This window comes from Vipera berus (genome assembly GCF_964194415.1).
Source record: "Vipera berus genome assembly, chromosome: 16".
In the NCBI taxonomy this organism is placed as follows: domain Eukaryota; kingdom Metazoa; phylum Chordata; class Lepidosauria; order Squamata; family Viperidae; genus Vipera; species Vipera berus.
This window is the reverse complement of record NC_138219.1, coordinates 3,900,838-3,914,873: the sequence shown is the minus strand read 5'-3', so window position 1 is coordinate 3,914,873 and position 14,036 is coordinate 3,900,838. Positions and strand designations below refer to the sequence as shown.

General features: G+C 47.1%; 1 protein-coding gene across 1 annotated transcript; it reads right to left on the bottom strand.

The window, feature by feature from the left end:
* Nucleotides 1-194: 194 nt before the first annotated feature.
* Nucleotides 195-8,454, bottom strand: LOC308675589 (ras-related and estrogen-regulated growth inhibitor-like protein). The gene is made up of 4 exons (XM_081341029.1): nucleotides 7,741-8,454; nucleotides 3,949-4,002; nucleotides 3,757-3,833; nucleotides 195-1,032 (listed from the first exon to the last, which is right to left on the bottom strand). Exons 1-4 carry the CDS (start codon nucleotides 7,853-7,855, stop codon nucleotides 613-615), a joined length of 666 nt encoding a protein of 221 aa, XP_081197155.1. The 5' UTR covers nucleotides 7,856-8,454; the 3' UTR covers nucleotides 195-612.
* Nucleotides 8,455-14,036: the final 5,582 nt, after the last annotated feature.

The window sequence follows — 14,036 nt, the reverse complement described above, 5'->3', positions numbered from 1 at the left end:
CCCCTGAAGGCAGGACAAGAAGCAACGGACAGAAACTCATCAAGGAGAGAAGCAACCTAGAACTAAGGAGAAATTTCCTGACAGTTTAGAACAATTAATCAGTGGGACGACTTGCCTCCAGAAGTTGTGGGTGCTCCAAGACTGGAAGTTTTTAAGAAGAGATTGTCTGCAATAGTATAGTAGTTTTTCCTGCCTGAGCAGGTGGTTGGGCTAGAAGACCTTTAAGATCCCTTCAAATTCTGGTATTCTGTACAGATGCCAGGTTATTAAAGCGCAAGGATCTTTGCTTGATCCTCCAGCACATCTAGGTTTCTTCCTGTTCCATATTCAAAGTCTGACCAATATGTGCTGATAACTCTGTCTTAGAAATGGAAGCCTGTGAATTGCTGCTAGGATAGAAAGATTTACTATTTCTCACTGTCTCCCATGGTAATCAGGAAGAACATTTCAAGCTGTGCCGAGAACCAGTACATCACGTACATGTTTCCTTGATTCCTTCTGTAAATTTTTTTTTAAATCTGATGTTCCGCCAGAAGGAATCTCTGTTCGGGTCAAGAGCCCCCATCATGGCATCTGTTTCAACACCCGCTCTTAGCTTTCCCCAGCCAAGCTTCAGTCGGCCCTTCTTCGCCCAAAGATGGCCGACACGCTGCGGACAATCTCCCGGATGCCCACCGTCTTCTTAGTGGAGCTCTTTGAGTCCTGAACCATGTTAAGAAGTTCATTGAAGACCACCAGGGACCCATGGTAGGTCTCGGCCGTCGAAATTTCGAAAAAGCCGGAGTTGGTGGACAGGGCCAAAAGCCGACCTTCCTCGCTGGAGACGGCCCGCTGGTGCTGCAAATCTCGTTTGTTGCCCACCAGAACGATGGGTGCCCTCCGCGTCCCGTTCCTCCTCTTGGAACGTCGGAGCCAGTGGAGCTGATGACGGGCAAAAGCGAAACTGGCCCGGTCGCAAATGCTGTAGACTATAATGAAGCCATCGGCCCAGTGCAGCTGCTTCTCGTTCAGGCAGCTCTGGAGGTTGGCCACCTACAGAGAGTCAAAGAGGAACTGATGAGAAGAGAGGAGAGATAAGCAAAGCAGCAGCCCTTCGTCAGCTGTGACGGCACAGTGGTTAGAAGGCAGCACAGCAGGTCAGTAAAATGAGGACCCGGATTGTTGGGGGTGGGGGGGGAGAAGCTGACTCTGTAAACTGCTTAGGAAGGGCGGTAAAGCACTGTGAAGTGGTGTATAAGTCTAAGTGCTGTTGTTGCTGCTATTATTGCTATATTCCATTCTGTTCTGTTCCATCCCATCCCATCCCATATATTCCATTCCATTCCATTCCATTCTATTCTATTCTATTCTATTCTATTCTATTCTATTCTATTCTATTCTATTCTATTCCATTCCATTCCATTCCATTCTCTCTTATTCTATTCTATTCCATTCCATTCCATTCCATTCCCATTCCCATCACCATCTATTCTATTCTGTTCTGTTCCGTTCCATATTTCTTCTATTCTATTCTATTCTATTCTATTCTATTCTATTCCATTCCATTCTATTCTATTCTATTCTATTCTATTCTATTCTATTCTATTCTATTCTATTCCATTCTCTCTTATTCTATTCTATTCCATTCCATTCCATTCCATTCCCATCACCATCTATTCTATTCTGTTCTGTTCCATTCCATATTTCTTCTATTCTATTCTATTCTATTCTATTCTATTCTATTCTATTCTATTCTATTCTATTCTATTCTATTCTATTCCATTCTCTCTTATTCTATTCTATTCCATTCCATTCCATTCCATTCCCATCACCATCTATTCTATTCTGTTCTGTTCCGTTCCATATTTCTTCTATTCTATTCTATTCTATTCTATTCTATTCTATTCTATTCCATTCCATTCTATTCTATTCTATTCTATTCTATTCTATTCTATTCTATTCTATTCTATTCTATTCCATTCTCTCTTATTCTATTCTATTCCATTCCATTCCATTCCATTCCCATCACCATCTATTCTATTCTGTTCTGTTCCATTCCATATTTCTTCTATTCTATTCTATTCTATTCTATTCTATTCTATTCTATTCTATTCTATTCTATTCTATTCTATTCTATTCTATTCTATTCTATTCTATTCTATTCTATTGTTCTGTTCAATTCTGTTCTGTTCTATTCTATTCCTTTTTTCTATTCTATTTTATTCCGTTCCATTCCATTCCATTCCCATAACCATCTATTCTATTCTATTCTATTCTATTCTATTCTATTCTATTCTATTCTATTCTGTTCTGTTCTATTCTATTCTGTTCTGTTCTGTTCCGTTCCATATTTCTTCTATTCTATTCTATTCTATTCTATTCTATTCTATTCTATTCTATTCTATTCTATTCTATTCTGTTCTGTTCTATTCTATTCTGTTCTGTTCTGTTCTGTTCCGTTCCATATTTCTTCTATTCTATTCTATTCTATTCTATTCTATTCTATTCTATTCTATTCTATTCTATTCTATTCTATTCTATTCTATTCTGTTCTATTCTATTTCTATTCTATTCCTTTTTTCTATTCTATTCTGTTCTATTGTATTCCCATTCTCTATTCTGTTCTATATTCTATATTCCATATTCCATATTCTATCGCCATGGTGGTGAAATACAACATTGCAGGCTAAACTCTGTCCTCTGCCAGGAGTTCGATCCTGACCAGCTCAAGGTTGACTCAGCCTTCCATCCTTCCAAGGTCAATAAAATGAGGAGCCGGATTGTTTGGGGTGGGGGTGGGGGCAATATGCTGACTCTGTAAACTGCTTAGAGAGAGCTTAATATAAATGTTGGGCCCCGTTGTGGTGATAAGTCAAGGACTAACTGTAGGGGCTTTTGAGAATACAGGTAGTCCTCAACATACAACCACAATTGAGCCCAAAATGCATGTTGCTAAGTGAGACATTTGTTGAGTGAGTTTTGCTCCCATTTTACGACCTTTTTTGCCACAGTTGTTAAGTGAATCGTTGCAATTGTTGAGTTAGTAACACAGATCTTAGGTGAGCCTCGGTTCCCCACTGACTTTGCTTGTTAGGAGGTCACAAATGTGATTACGTGACACCCCCACCCCCACCCCATAAATATGAGTCAGTTTCCGAGCATCCGAATTTCAGTCATGTGACCGGGATGATGGTGGTCAGTGTCATCTTTTTTCCAGTGATGTCGCAACTTTGAACGGTCATGCCTGGCTGAGAAATTCTGGGAGTTGAAGTCCATGAGTCATAAAAGGGCCGAGTTTGAAGACCCCTGCACTAAATGAACTGACCTATGTCGAGGACTACCTGTATAGGAACTGAAGGTACAATTTGTTCAGAGTGAACAGAAGCAAAGCAAGGAGATAAATTGCACCAGAGGGTAAAATATTGCCCGTGAATGGACTTGGCTGCGGCACAGAGACCATTTCAACTACGTGATATTAGCTATTCATGTATCTGCTGAGAAATAAACTCTGCCAAACGGTCTCTCCACAAACTTCCTGGCTTGTCTGGCTGACAGAGGTTCTCCAGCTATCTGCCATGCTTCGATCGGGATTCCTCTAAAGAGTGAAGGGGTGGGACTCACAATTGCCCCATCCCAACTATGAGCGTTCAGGATCTAACATAACCGAGAATGGGGCTGCCCTGTGGATTGTGCGCAGGATTGCCAGACGTGTTTGTGTTTTGTATGTCTGCACGCATGTGTGTGCACATCATCTGCAAATGGGGAAATGACGCTTACCTGTGGGCAGGCCGAGTCCCAGATACTAAATGAAGCTCTCTGCCCGGCCACCTTCGTGTTATGATTATAAATGGATTCTGGAGGTAAGAAACAAAAATAGCGTGTGACGAAGGGAGGAAGGGCAGCAGAGGAAGAAGAGAAGAAAATGAGAAAGAATGGAGAGGTGCCACAGGAAAGAAGAGACACACTTACCGATATTCCCATATTCACCAATGAACCTCCGGGTCAGAAACCGGACGGTTAAAGCTGGAACGAAAGAGAAAGCTGGTGTCATGGCTGCATTTCTCCTAGCCAAGCTTCATGAGTGACAGCCTGACATTAGCAACGGGGAGGCAGGGGGGAGGGAATAATTAGACTGTAAGGAAGAAGGGGGGGGATGGAAGCCCAGCTGAGCCTTGTGAGAAGCTTCACCTAGCCCAGTGGTAGGCAACCTCGGCTTTTTTAGGACTCGTGGACTTCAGCTCCCAGAATTCCTGAGCCAGCCACGCTGAGGGGAAAGGGAGAAGTTTCCATGCTGAGCCGTGCTGACGGAGGAATTCTGGGAGTTGAAGTCCACAAGTCTTAAAGCAGCTAGGTAGGCAACCTTGGCTCTATTTATGATTTGTGGACTCGTGGACTTCAACTCCCAGAATTCCTGAGCCACCATGGCTATCTAGTCTCTTCTTAAACACCTCCTGTGTTCTCCTTAATTCCAGGTTGCTTCTCTCCTTGATCAGTTTCCATCCGTTGCTTCTTGTCCTGCCTTTCAGGTGCTTTGGAGAATAGCTTGACTCCCTCTTCTTTAGGGCAGCCCCTCAGATACTGGAACGCTGCTATCATGTCTCCGTGGTCACGTGGCCGGCATGGCTAGACGCCAAAGGCGCACAGAACACTATTACCTTCCCACCATAGTGGTCCCTATTTTTCTACTTGCATTTTGTCGTGCTTTCAAACTGCTAGGTTGGCAGAAGCTGGGACGAGCAACAGGCGCTCACTCTGCTACGCGGCACCCGGGATTCGACCTGCCAAACTGCCGATCTTCTGACTGACAAGCTCAGCGTCCTAACCCACTGAGCCACCGCGTCCCTTATGAAAAAAATAGGGCTTATCTTTTTTTTTCTTAGTGCAGTGAGGCATCCATTCATGGACGCCCCAGCAGAATGACTCATAACCAGCATTTTAATCACCATGGGGTTCAAAAGGCTTTCATAGCCTAATTTAGTTCGATTCCCCGTAGGTCTCTTACAAGGCAAACTGTACCTCTTACCCTTAGGGAACTTTGCCTAAAACAAATCACCCAGGTAACCCTTGAATAGGTGAGAGACCAGAACTGAGAAATCTAATATGTAGCTCAAGTCTCTCGCCTGGCGGCCGATTTTGACATGGAACCAATTTTCCAGGGAACTGGTGCTTTCCTGAAAAACCAAAAACCTCCCTGTCTCCAGGCACTTGCACAAATGACCACAGTAGTGGAAAAAAGCAGCTTTTTTTAAAAAAACTGACCATTCATGGAATACAGTTAAGTTTTTGACTTACGGCTATAACTGAGCCCCAAATTCCTGTGGTTCAGTGAGACATTTGTTAAGTGAATTTTGCCCCATTCTATGACCTTGCTTGCCACAGTTGTTAAGCGAATCACTGCGGTTGTTAATATGATTGTTAAATCAATCCGGCTTCCCCACTGACTTTGCTCGTCAGAAGGTCCCAAAAGGTGATCATATGGCCCCCGTCGTAAATATGAGTTGGTTGCCAAGCGTCGGAATTTTGATCGGGTGACCATTGTAAGTGAAAATGGTCGTAACTCACTTTTTTTGCAGCGCTGTTGTAACTTTGAACGGTCACTAAATGAACTGTTGTAAGTCGAGGACTTATTCTAATGGGCAAAATTCTTGCTCGTTTCTCCCCTCTCAGCTTTATTCCAAGGGACTCGAATGAGGCATCTGGGACAGCCTTTATTCTGGTTTTGCCCCCACATACCACAACCTTGCAAGGTAGGCAGGAAAGCGAGACAAAAGCTGACTCAGAGTTAGCCATCTGGGTGGGGGGCTGGCTGGTCAAGCGCTGGCCCCCAAGTCAGGGTTTATAGAACCAATCCTTGGTTGTATAAACAGAGGGATAGAATCAAAATCAGGTGAAGTGTTAAGTTGTTGTTGTTGTTAGCTGCGAAGTCATGTCCGACCCATCACGACTCCATGAACAACCTTTCTCTAGGCCTTCCTGTCCTCTACCATCTTCTGGAGTCCATTTAGGCTCACGCCTCCTGCTTCAGTGACTCCATCCAGCCACCTCCTTCTCTGTCGTCCCCTTCTTCTCTTGCCCTCAACCTTTCCCAGCATGAGGCTCTTCTCCAGTGAGTCCTTCCTTCTCGTTAGATGGCCAAAGTCTTTGAGTTTCCACTTCAGGATCTGGCCTTCTAAAGAGCAGTCAGGGTGGATCTCCTCTAGTATTGACCGGTTTGATGGCCTTGCAGTCCAAGGGACTCGCAGGAGTCTTCTCCAGCACCACAGTTCAAAGGCCTCGATTCCACCCTGTTGTTGTTAGTTGCGAAGTCGTGTCCGACCCCACGTGACCCCATGGACGTTCCTCCAGGCCTTCCTGTCCTCTACCATCTTCTGGAGTCCATTTAGGCTCACGCCTACTGCTTCAGTGACTCCATCCAGCCACCTCATTCTCTGTCGTCCCCTTCTTCTATTGCCCGAAGTGTTAAGTACCGCTTTATAAAGCCTTAGTAAGGCCACACCTGGAATCCTGCACCCAGTTTGGTCACATTACAAAAAAAGATGTTGAGGCTTTGAAAAAAAAAGTGCAGAGAAGAGCAACTAGGATGATTAATGGCCCAGAGACAAAGACATATATGAGGGTGAAGGCTTGTTCTCCGAGCTTGTGGGCTGCTTTCTGAACATTTCGTTCCCAGGCTGGGTAACATCTTCAGCAGTTTAGAGGGTGTCTGATCTGCTATTCTGTTTACATCCTCATCCTACACCCGAGCTACAAATAGTCGCCTTTATTGCAAACTATATATGAAGAAAGGGACGCGGTGGCTCAGTGGGTTAGGACACTGAGCTTGTCGATCAGAAGGTCAGCAGTTTGGCGGGTCGAATCCCGAGTGCCGCGTAACAGAGTGAGCGCCTGTTACTCGTCCCAGCTTCTGCCAACCTAGCAGTTCGAAAGCACATAAAAATGCAAGTAGAAAAATAGGGACCACTCCGGTGGGAAGGTAACAGCGTTCTGTGCGCCTTTGGCATCTAGTCATGCCAGCCACATGACCACGGAGACGTCCTCGGACAAGCGCTGGCTCTTTGGCTTTGAAACGGAGATGAGCACCGGCCCCTAGAGACGAAAACGACTAGCACGCATGTGCGGGGGAACCTTTACCTTTATATATGAAGAACCTTCATATATAAAGGTAAAGAACCTTTACCTTTATATATGAAGAACGGTTGCAAGAATTAGGTATGGCCAGTCTAGGAAGAAGAAGAAAAAAAAGGACCAGTAGGTGACATGATAGCAACTCTTCCAGTATTTGAGGGGCTGCCCCAAAGAAGAAAGGGGGGGTCAAGCTCTTCTCCAAAGCACCAGAAGGCAGGAGAAGAAGAAGCAACGGATGGAAACTCATCCAGGAGAGAAGCAACCTGGAAATGAAGGAGAAACTTCCTAACAGTGAGGACAATTAACCAGTGGAACAGCTGGCCACCAGGAGTTGCAAGTCCCCTGTCCCATTTTAAGAAAGGACTTGTCCGAAATGGTCTCTAGGACGCTCTCTCTCCTGCTTGAGCGGGGGTGGGGTGGGGTGGACTAGAAGACCTCCAAGGTCCCTTGCCAGCTCTACTCTGACTGAAGGGTCGGGACGGCCATCCCCGGCCAATGCAAGAAATGCGGTCCAGTCGCATTTCCACGCCGGCTGGGGATGATAGGGGTTGTAGGTCTCGAAGCGCCCGGCGGAAAGCAGCTGCCCCTGAACGTCCCCCGGGGGCAGCTCCGGCGCCCTTGGCGGCCGACACTTACCCGATTTCCCCACTTTCTCCGCCCCGGTGACCAGGACGTTGGCTTTCAGTTTGGGCAAGATCCCCTCGCGCATCTTCCCGGCTTGTCGGAAAGCCGTCTTGAGGTGCACCAGCATCGCCTAAATCAGATGGAGCGGCCGGCGAGCGGAGCGGAGCGGAGCGGAGCGGAGGAGAAACTCACCTGGAAGCGCCACCTGCTGCCCGGCGCATCTGGCTGCCCGCGCGCAGCCGGCCGGCCTTTTTATGCCGGGGGGAGGAGCCTCCGGCCAGCGAGGGCGGAGCCGGCCCCGCCCCGCGTGGCTCGAGAGCCCAGGTGGAGCCGCCTCGGGGCACGTGAGCCCAGCAGGGCGGGAGGGGGGGGAAAGCTGAGATGGGCATCGCCGGGGGGGGGAGGGGGGAGAAGATGGGGGACCTTTTATTTATTTATTTTTATTTTTATTCCATTTATATCCCGCCCTTCTCCGAAGACTCAGGGCGGCTTACAAGCTTAGCAGTAGCCTTCATTCTATGTATATGCCTGCTTATTAGGCATATGCTTATTAGGCATATGCAGAGAAGAGCAATTCAGATGATCCAAAGCCTGGAGACTAAAACATAGGAAGAAGGGCTGCAGGATTTGGCTTTGGCTAGTGACCCAGGGGTGGGCCACCTTGGCTCTTTTAGGACTCGTGGGCTTCAACTCCCAGAATTCCTGGGCCAGCCACGCTGAGGGGAAAGAGAGAGCTGAGCCAGGCTGGCTCAGGAACTCTGGGAGTTGAAGTCCATGAGTCATGAAGGGGCCATATTTCCCTCATGCTGGCTCAGGAATTCTGGGAGTTGAAGTCCACGAGTCATGAAGGGGACAAATTTCCCTCATGCTGGCTCAGGAATTCTGGGAGTTGAAGTCCACGAGTCATGAAGGGGCCAATTTTCCCTCCCGCTGGCTCAGGAATTCTGGGAGTTGAAGTCCATGAGTCATGAAGGGGCCATATTTCCCTCATGCTGGCTCAGGAATTGGGGGAGTTGAAGTCCATGAGTCATGAAGGGGCCATATTTCCCTCATGCTGGCTCAGGAATTCTGGGAGTTGAAGTCCACGAGTCATGAAGGGGCCAATTTTCCCTCATGCTGGCTGAGGAATTCTAGGAGTTGAAGTTCACAAGTCATGAAGGGGCCATATTTCCCCCACGCTGGCTGAGGAATTCTGGGAGTTGAAGTCCATGAGTCATAAAAGAGCCAAGGTTGCCTACCCCTGGCCTATACTCTAAACCAGGGGTCTTCAAACTTGGCCCTTTTATGACTTGTGGACTTCAACTCCCAGAATTCCTGAGCTAACCATGCTGAGGGGAAAGGGAGAGGTTTCCAAGCTGAGCCACGCCGGCTCAGGAATTCTGGGAGTTGAAGTCCACGAGTCATGAAGGGCCAAGTTTGAAGACCCCTGGAAGAGCAGCTGGGGCTTTGGGGGAAGTGTTTGCTCAGTAGCTGACACCGGAAGCCCTGGAGCTTCAGTCCAAGCAAGGGAAGAGTCCAGTTTAGAGAAAAGAAGGACTAAGGGTGACATGATCACAGTATTCCAGTATTTGGGGGGCTGCCACAAAGAAGAGGGGGGGGTGTCAACCTATTCTCCAAAGCACCAGAAGGCAGGACAAGAATCAATATATGGAAACTAATCAAGGAGAGAAGCATCCTGGAATTAAGGAAAAACTTCCTAAGAGTGAGGACAATTAACCAGCGGAACAATCTGCCTCCAGAAGTTGTGGGTGCTCCATCACTGGAGGCTTTGAAGAAGAGACTGGACAGCCACTTGTCTGAAATGGTCTCTTGCTTGAGTCGGGGGTTGGACTAGAAGACCTCCGAGGTCCCGTCCAACTCTGCTATTCTGTACCGTAGCAAACGGCAATGTTCTGTGAGAGACTTGAGGAGGCCGTTATCATTTTGTGCTCACCGAGAGAAACCTTGGACAGGGGGCAAAATGGCGGGGTCAGCCTGGGGGCTTGCAAGGAAAGAGCCAGTTGGGAAACTTGTCTTTGCTAAGTTTGTAAGCCGCCCTGAGTCTTCAGAGAAGGGCGGGATATAAATGGAATTAAAATAAAAATAAAATAAAATAAATCTACAGAGAGGGACAACGGAGATATTGGAGTAAGGAAAGAACGGGTGTTGTAACCCTACTGAAGGATGGATGCATGCTTAGGTTTGGGGGGTGGCCTGACATGATAGCTGAGTTCCAATATTTGAGGGGTTGCCACGAAGAAGAAGGGGTCAGCTTATTCCTCAAAGCACCTGAAGGCAGGACAAGAAACAACGGATGGAAACTAATCAAGGAGAGAAGCCTGTTGTTCTACGCTTGCAGGAATTGGGGATGGCCAGTTTAGGGAAAAGAAGGACCAGGGTGGACACGAGAGCAGCATTCCAGTCTTTGAAGGGCTGCCGCAGAGAAGAAGTTGCAAAAGGGGGATCGCGGGACCCCGGGAGACGCCGCAGCCGTCATAAATAGGAACCAGTTGCCAAGCTTCTGAATTTTGACCAGGTGGCCCTGGGGATGCTGCAAAAGTTGTAATGAAAAAAGGGTCGTCAGTCACTTTTTTTCAGGGCCGTTGTAACTTCGGACAGTCACTAAACGAAGTGCTGTAAATTGAGGACTCTTTGTTCCCTGCTGAAGCTCAGCAGCTTTTTAACAGCGGTCCCAGAAGGAAGAAGGGGCAAGAGCGCCCTCTGGTGGACAAAATGGAGAAATGACCCAAAGGTGCTTTTTCCACCAGGCAACTGGACTTCCTTTGTTTTTCCTTTGAAGACTTTTCCCTTCTCCTCCAAGAAGCTTCTTCAGCTCTGACTGGATGGTGGGAGGGAATGCAAAGATTTATACTCCTTGCAGACATTTGCCTTCATTTGCCTTCCTTTGCAGAGCCTAAAAGGTTGTAATTCTAAAAAATGGTCCTAAGCTGTTTTTTTCCAGTGCCGTTGTAACTGAACGGTCCCTAAATGAACTGTCGTAAGTTGAGGACTACATGCATAGGAGGCTTTAGGTTCAGCTCTCAACATCTTCAGGTAAGACTTCCCAAATACCATGTTTGAAACCCATTTTGTAAGCCGCCCCAGAGTTGCTTTATCAGTGAGATGGATGGCAAATAAATTTAATTAATCAAGACTGCAGTTAAGTCTGACAGTAGAAGCATGGATTGTGTAGCCATGGTTTATTTAACCATGGCTTCCTGAAGATGTTATAATTGACTAGGTTTGCATATTATTGCTGTTTCGTATTTAAACCACGCCACAATTTACAAGCTAGCACAGGGGTGTCAAATATTTCATTTGAGGGCCCCCATTGCAGTTGCCCTCAGGGGGCCTGGTGGATATGGCCTGGGTGGGTGTGGCCTGGGTGGGCGTGGCCTACTGGGTGGGCGTGGCTAGAGTGCGTATGGCCTACTGGGTGGGCATGGTCAGCTCTACATGGTTCGCATCAAGGGTGCCTATGGAGGCCTGGGGAGGAGTGGGACAGATCTGGGGGTCTCTGGCAGGAGGAGGGTCTCTGGGCCAGGGCCAAGGCAGTGGGGGCCGTTCCCTCACGGTTTCCAGGATGGCTTCATAGGCCACATGAAACCACTTCGCGGGCCGAATCTGGCCCCTGGGCCTTGTGTTTGACATGTCTGAGCTAGCGTGACTGCTTCAACCAGCACATTAATCCAAAATCAAACAAGGACATAATAGCTTAGTGCATTGTTTAAACCCCCAGTGCGTTGGCTGTCATTCCTGAGCAAACTTTCATGGTTTTAAACCAGGGATCTTCAAACTTGGCCCTTTGATGACTTGTGGACTTCAACCCCCAGAATTCCTAAGCCAGGCACGCTGGTTTAAACTGACACAATGCCCCATTCTTCCCTAACCTGCTACTCTCTGGATTCAATTACCATCATCCTCAGCCAGTAACTCGGGCTGGTAATAATATAGCCAAAACATTATGTACGAGACCATAATTAAAGGCAGTCTATTTTTTAAATGCATTAGAGAACGCTGAGCTCCTTTTCTTAAAAACAGCAAAGAATGATGTGTATGAATACAGGTAGTCCTCAACTTAGCAGCCCAGCTGAGCCCAAAACTGATGTTGCTAAGTGAGAGTTAAGTGAGTTTTGCCCCATTTTATGACCTTTCTCGTCACCGTTGTTCAGTGAATCGTTGCCGTGGTTAAAATTAATAACATGGTTGTTTAGTGAAACTTCCCCATTGACTTTGCTTGTCCAAAGGTCACAAAAGGGGATCACGTGATCCCAGGACACTGCGACTGTCATAAATGCGAGTCGGTTGCCAAGTGTCTGAATTTTGATCGCGTGACCCCGGGGAGGCCGCAACGGTCGTGAGAAACGGTCACTTTGTAACCTCGAATAGTCACTAAATGAACTTTTACAAGTCAGGAACTACCCGTAAAGGGTTAGGGTTCAGCTGGGGTGCCTTGTTTTGCAGAGCATCTTCCCGATGATCTTTTAAACAAAGACTCTTTGAAAACATTTATTCAGATCCTCACAGCTTGGCGTGACTTCAGCTTGGCTTTAAAGACAGACGGGCTTGGAGCTGTTGGGCTTGTGGAATTCCAAGGATTCCGGAGCAAAGCTGATTCTGGCTTTTGCAGGCCTGGCTCTTCTCCGAGAGGACCAGTTCTTCCACTCTACTGGCAGGCCTTTGCATCCACCGATCGGCAGGTTGGCGGCAGGTAAGTCAGCTGGGGGGGAGGGGAGTGAGGCCCTGCCTGCACAGTGGCGGTCTGCGTGAAAGGCCGTTCATGGCCGAGGAAAGGGCATCGCTTGGAGATCCCTGCAAGGGATCTAGGTCCACAGGGGTAGGCAACCTTGGCTCCTTTATGACTCGTGGACTTCAACTCCCAGAATTCCTGACCCAGCCATGCTGAGGGGAAAGGGAGAGGTTTCCAAGCTGAGCCATGGTGGCTCAGGAATTCTGGGAGTTGAAGTCCCCAAGTCATGAAGGAGCCATAGTTCCCCCATGCTGGCTCAGGAATTCTGGGAGTTGAAGTCCACCAGTCATAAAAGAGCCGAGGTTGCCTACCCCTGTTCTAGGAGGAAACATCACCCTGGGCCAGGGGTAGGCAACCTTGGCTCTTTTATGACTCGTGGACTTCAACTCCCAGTATTCCTGAGCCAGCCATGCTGAGGGGAAAGGGAGAGGTTTCCAAGCTGAGCCGTGCTGGCTCAGGAATTCTGGGAGTTGAAGTCCACGAGTCATAAAAAGAGCCAAGGTTGCCTACCTCTGGTCTAGGACAACTCGCCACGGCCAACTCACCACAGACAATCAGCCACGGCCAACTCACTTGTGGCCAATTTGCCACTGATTGCATCTTGGAAAGGTACAGATAGTCCTCCACTTACAGCAGCTCATTTAGTGACTGTTCAAAGTTACAAGGGCACTGAAAAAAAGGCTTATGGCCGTTTTTCACAGTTGCAACCTTTGCAGCATCCCAGGGTCACATGATCAAAATTCAGACGCTTGGCAACTGAATCATATTTATGACTGTCGCAGCGTCCCGGGGTCACGTGGTTCCCCTTTTGTGACCTTCGGACAAGCAAAATCAGAGGGCAAGCCAGATTCATTTAACAGCCGGGTTGCTAAACATATCAGCCGCAGTGATCCACTTAACAACAGAGTCAAGAAAGGTCGTAAAATGGGGCAAAACCCACTTAAGAAAGGAATTTTGGGCCGCAGTTGTGATCGTAAGTCGAGGGCCGCCTGTATTACATTTTGAAAAAGATAAATGGAGGAAGAAACGTTGTGGGGGGAGAAGCTGTGGACGATGGTTTCCAAAAGCAAAGTGCAGATCGGTTCAAAGGGGCAAGAGGTCACAGAGACAGAGGACCACCTTATGACTTTGAGGAGAAAAAATTGCAGTTCTTCTAGAAAATTCCCAATTCGTCTTGCTGAAACTTTCTCTTTCCAAAAGTAGAAGACAGTACAAGGGGTCAACATGATCTTGGCTCGGGAAAGTATTGGAGAAAGTGATTGTGCAATGGTGGAATTGTTGATTTAAAGGGGAAGTAAAGCTGAGCCTAAAAGTTGTGCATAATAGATTTTAAAAATGGATTTCTGTGAAACTCTGTGGACACTTCTATGGTGGGCAAAACCAACAGGCTAAAGGAATAGAATAATAATAGAATAGAATAGAATAGAATAGAATAGAATAGAATAGAATAGAATAGAATAGAATAGAATAGAATAGAATAGAATAGAATAGAATGTGAAATATACAATAGAATAGGAATATAACAGAACAGAGTAGAATAGAATAGAATAGAATAGAATAGAATAGAATAGAATAGAAT